This window comes from Cynoglossus semilaevis, chromosome 8, assembly GCF_000523025.1.
Source record: "Cynoglossus semilaevis isolate Cse_v1.0 chromosome 8, Cse_v1.0, whole genome shotgun sequence".
Taxonomy (NCBI): Eukaryota; Metazoa; Chordata; class Actinopteri; order Pleuronectiformes; family Cynoglossidae; genus Cynoglossus; species Cynoglossus semilaevis.
Window position 1 is genome coordinate 4,304,758 of NC_024314.1, and position 5,301 is coordinate 4,310,058.

At 38.5% G+C, this 5,301-nt stretch overlaps 1 protein-coding gene across 5 annotated transcripts in view; it reads left to right on the top strand.

The window, feature by feature from the left end:
* The window catches only part of uros (uroporphyrinogen III synthase), a 35,085-nt gene extending 30,746 nt beyond the window's left edge, over positions 1-4,339 (top strand). For 2 of the 5 annotated variants that reach the window (XR_003050326.1, XR_003050328.1), the window contains exons 9-11: positions 257-351; positions 3,693-3,789; positions 4,202-4,242. Coding sequence is in view for 2 of the 5 variants with exons in the window: in XM_025057650.1 (XP_024913418.1) it covers positions 3,693-3,755 (63 nt within the window). In the remaining 3 variants the exon portion in view is untranslated. Of the gene's footprint in view, positions 1-256; positions 352-3,692; positions 3,790-4,125 lie in introns of those variants that run through there. The other 3 variants (XR_003050327.1, XM_025057650.1, XM_025057653.1) reach the window with 3 other exon arrangements.
* Positions 4,340-5,301: the final 962 nt, after the last annotated feature.

Here is a 5,301-nt window from a genome sequence, read left to right on the forward strand (position 1 = left end):
GGGGGGGGGGGGGGGGTGTGGGGGGCACACTTCTGCAGATCAAACAAGCATTAAAGGGTGGAACTGTAGTGTTTTATTTTGTATCTACTCAGATATTTGTGCATCATTCATCAAGTCCAGCTTGGAAATTGATGTAATCTGTTGATGGTTTCTACATAAGAAAATGGGCGCAGCACAAAGTGGGGTTGCACAATCAGGTCAGTCTTAATTCAAGTTTTTCACGCAATTATTTGTTATCCTCTTTAATATGTTTCAGTGTCATGAAACTACTGTGAGTGGTCACATGACCAGGCCTGCTGACTTCCTGCACCGCTGAAGGGAGACGTCTGCCGCAAAGGGCTACAAAAGGAAGTAAGTAAAACACCATGATTACCAGATATGACTATAGTACTTTGTACATGTTATTTTGAAGGCTCTAATACTAAGATGGAACAAATATTGCATTGGTATTCTAGTTTCCTCCGGCAGGACCAAACAGGAAGGATTAATAATATAATTGGATAATTCAAAAATCTTAATTGACCATTGGTGTGTGTGTGTTTGTGTGAATGATTGTTTCTATGGTTGTCTCTGTATGTGACCCTGTGATGGACTGGTAAACTGTTCAGGATGAACCTCTCTTTTTGCCCAACAACTGCCGGGGCAGTTACTTCCATTACTTCCAGATATGACACCTAGTTCTATTGGAACTAGTAAATGAAACCAGAAATGAAGACCTCTATAGACGTTCATTCAGTACCAGAAGATGATTTTTAGCTCACAGAACCAGATGCTTTTTCAATTTCTTATATATAGTCTTAAACTGTTTTACAAGTTGATGAAAAGAAAGGGAGATAAAAAAAAAAGTAAAATAAAACGGGGCTGTAATTTGAACCACCCTGCTCCCCTGGGCTGACAGTAAAAGAGAATGACCTAATCATTCAATCATCATCCAGACAAATCATCACAAACTCTGTGACTTTAACTCTGTCTGACAGCTTTTTTTTTTCCTTGGTTAATTCTGCTTTTTTGCTTTAGTTTGTGGTTCTGTGCCCTTGTTATCTGGCCTGTCACACTTTCCCCTCACTGCGAGGCAGAGAAGCAGAAAGATGGCAGTAATTCATTTTGTTCCATGCCAGAGGCAACGGCTCTTTTCTCCCCATTCCTCTTATTACTGTACCTCCAGACCAGACTCAGAGTCTCAGCAAGATACCACTCCCTTCTGTTGTGGCCCATACCCAACCAACCACCCACCTACCAGCCGGGGTGCTGAGGTTAGTGGACAGCCCACTTCAGAATCTGTCAGCGCCACCAGCCAGCATCCAGAACTCTACGCTCCAAATTCAGGAAATCTGCAAAAAAGATAGAAGCCTTGCAGTCACCTCAGGAAGCACTGCTTGGTTTTTCTCTTCTCTGTGCACTGCCAAAATAAACACACGGCCACCCATAAAATACATATTTTACAGCCTGCGTCTGTTTGCAGAATGCAAAGAGGAGAAGTGCACATTAAAAAAAAGGGAACCGATGTGAGAGGAGGTGAAAACATGTAATTTATTGCCTCAGATCACAATAATAAAGAAGAGTAAAAAACTAGGGCTGTCAAGGATTCACATTTAAGCCTCATTAATCACAGGGTAGCTGTGGATTAACCGTGATTAATCATGATTAATTGTTATCATTATAGGTCACGAATAATCTACATAAATCAAAATGTCTAAATATGACTAAAAAGAATGAACATGTTGATTTTGACATCACTTAAAAAAATCTAAAACCAATTAAATTAAAAGCAGACACTGGAGTCATTTAAAGAAATATTATGCCAAACATAAAGTGTGAGTTCTATAAATTAGACATGAAGCAAAAATGTTCTTTTCTGCAGATAAAAAATAAAAAAATAAATGAGACTTGTTTTGCATGAAAAACACTATGTTTTGTACTGTGCATGTAGCAATTGAGCTTATTGCCAATATGCCAGAATTGCCCAATACTCTATTATGGTTTGTTGCCTCATTTTACCCTAAAATGGTTGAGCGAGCCTCTGAGGTCAAATGCTGTAGTTTGAACAGGCAGAAGTTTCAATTACAGCCGGTTGAGTTTTAAATGAGGAGACGCACATCAAATCAAAGACGCTTGGATGCTTATGAGTTGAGAGTCATGTGACAGAGTAGCTACTTCCCCCTCTTTAGTTTTATATATTTTTTTGCAAAATTGCCATGATACCTAAATTGCTTACACAGGCGAGCAAATGGTTTTGTATCTTTTTTTATATATATTTCTTTTCATCTCTAGTTTGACGTGTTGTTGTTCATGATGAGAGCAAAGGAAATATCCTATTAACAGGCTCTCTCCTATCTCTCTACATAAATCACTGACATGGAAATGAAACGGCTCTGTCAGAAAAGGGGAGATAGAAAGACGAATACACACACACACGCACATACATGCGTGCGCACACTTATCTCTTCCCTGCTCCCCTGTTTCACATAAAACCACTGCTGCAACTGGACCAACTTCTGAATAGACAATTAGGGAACACAACAAAGGCCCTAATGTGATTTAAAGAAAGAAAAATCCCTCTGCCATGACTCTTGTACATTACTCCGTGAGCTGCATGCTGTTCACAGGATGGCAGCTCCAGCTCATCATTGTGGGGCCGGATTGTCAATACTTTGTTAAAGTGTGACAGAGCCATGGATTTCTGATTAATCTGATGACGCTCCATTTGTCTTCCAGTGGAGCAGGAGTTGGACGGGCAGAGTATTTTTTTAATTACCTGTTTTTCAGCCCCGTTCTGTGTAATTGTGTTGTGACAGCTTTTTCTAATTTAGACTTTATTTTAAATTACATCTGCTCCTTATGGCTTGTTGTTTAAAATACCAATTTACCTATAAGCCTCTGCTGGGTTGCTGTGTAGCTGAGGGTCACAGTGATAAACCGTATGTCTGGAAAAAAGTGTCATCTGGATTAAAATTGAAGTTTAGATTTTTTAGTTTTTAAGGAATATTATACTATATATATTACCATATTCCACAGAGTACACTGTGTAGTACTTTTGCATAAAATGTACATACTGAACAGCCTGTGCAAAATTGCTATTATTATCATCATCATTACTATTGTTGTTGTTTTTGTTGTTTTTATTAAAAGAGGACTGGGAAAGAAAGACAGAAAAGAAAGGACACATGACTGTGGTATTCAGCACAACAACGTTCTTAGACACTGAAAGTAGAACAAAGCATCCAGCATCAATCACCTTTATCGCCCACACTTCACACACCTTGGCTGACACTTTATATAACTGTATGTTCTTATTTATTCCACATGTTCCCTGTGGATGTTGAAACTGTATCTCCTCCACGTACAGTACTTTCAGAGCTTCAGTCCGCTGCTTGTGGAAAACAATGAAGACTGTGAAGACAAATTTGGATAAGATGATGTTTGTGTGGTCACTCATTTGATTTATTTATTTTACATTTACACATATATTTGAACTTAGGTACATTTAAATGTAAGTACATTTATATGTTTTTGCTCTGTAACAGTTGAGTTTGATGAAGACATTGTTCAAGACACAGTGATAATAAAATTCTCATTAGGTTCTGTTTAAAAAAAGGGTTATTGATGTTATTGATGGTAAAATGGTCATAGTTCCAGGTGACTGTATACATTTACAGTGTCTCTTCTTGTTTCCAAATGTGATTTTTAACCAGGTCCTTGAAGTTGTCGTGGATGCTGTCCCCTCCTTTATCCTGGAAACAAGTCCTGTGCCCTGAATGAACAGGTCCACCAGCCTGGATGCCCCACGAAGTAAGGCACAGACGTTAGCAGTAGCAACCTAGATGTTTCCTTCTGCACCTTCTGAAGTTTAATGTTGAGATACAAAATAAGCTTGAACAAAAGGATTTAAAGAGAGCTGAAATTCTGCTTAATTTTTTTATTGTTCAGTTGATGTATGCTGCTATTCTAATCATTCACACAGAGACCCATGATAACTGTTCTTGGTCCATCACAGATAAACTCACACATTGACCTGATGTTTTGACACCAGAGTGTGGAGCTCAAATCTCAGCTTGTTGTTGCACACACCTCCCTGTGGAGTGCCTGACATTTTATTCACTTACCCATATCACATTATTCTCACAGTACTCCTCTGCCATCGTACTGCTCTCTCAGCTTTGAGGTGGTGTACACTGACCTGTGGGATGTTTTTGTTTTCGAGTGCGACTGACTCACCGTGAGGTACAGTGATGAACCCTGAGGAACCACAGCTGCAATAACAGCGCACTGATGACGCCCAGGAGGCACTCAGAAAATATAACTCTGCTGAGGCCTGGTACTTGAGCGCCCCCTGCTTCAGGTAATCGTGGATATAAACAAAGCACATAATTGAGACAAGTAGCTACATTTAACTAATCTTGCTGCTTACAGTGGTCTGACTATAATTATAATATCACTTCACAATGTGCAGTTACACCTGAAGTTTGATTTTATTACCCCGTTGTCATGGCCTCCCTTTTGTAGGAGATGAAACAGTGTTTATACATTTTATACATCAGTTTAGTGCTCCTGAGACCCAGGGAGACTTAGTGTGGTCAAACATTCACATCCATTGATTATGTATCTTTTTTTAAATGGTTGTTATTCATGTAGATAATAGATGGCAGCATGGCATAATCTTTGTGAGAGCTGACAAATTTGGACACACTCCATATATTTAATAAGTAAAATATGTCTTGATAACTACAGTATGTCCAGGTGTATATTACAAGGTCCAATGTAAATATTCACAATCTGCTACTGTTTAACTCATGTTTTATTTATTTTCCCAAAACAAAACATTAGTTACAAAAAGAACTTTTTTGTGTAAACTAAGCAAAAGTTTTATAAAAAAAAATTAAGCAGCAGGAAATGTCAAAGAGAGCTACTCTAAATAGTGCCTTTAAAGCAGGAAAAATACACAAACAAAACAGAAACGCACAAAATACGTGGCTTTCAGCAGCAAAAGCAGTGGATTAAGTAAATTTCCCTTTGAGAAATTAACTACTACACAGAGTGGAGATAAAAGAAGAGGTAGAATAACGAAGGCTGTTTGTCTATTCAGAGGGTTTATCTATGTATTAAAAATCATAGTGTTAATCTCCCTGACAGATGCTAATGAAGGGATGTTTACATTTTTGATTCCCTGCCTAAACAAAGATAAGACGTGCTCTCGGAAAACAGCAAGGCCCGCAATGCAAACACATCCATTGAGCTTGTCACCAAAGACATGACAGCTTTTTCTCCGCTAACAACAATGAGCGACTCATTTCCATATTAATG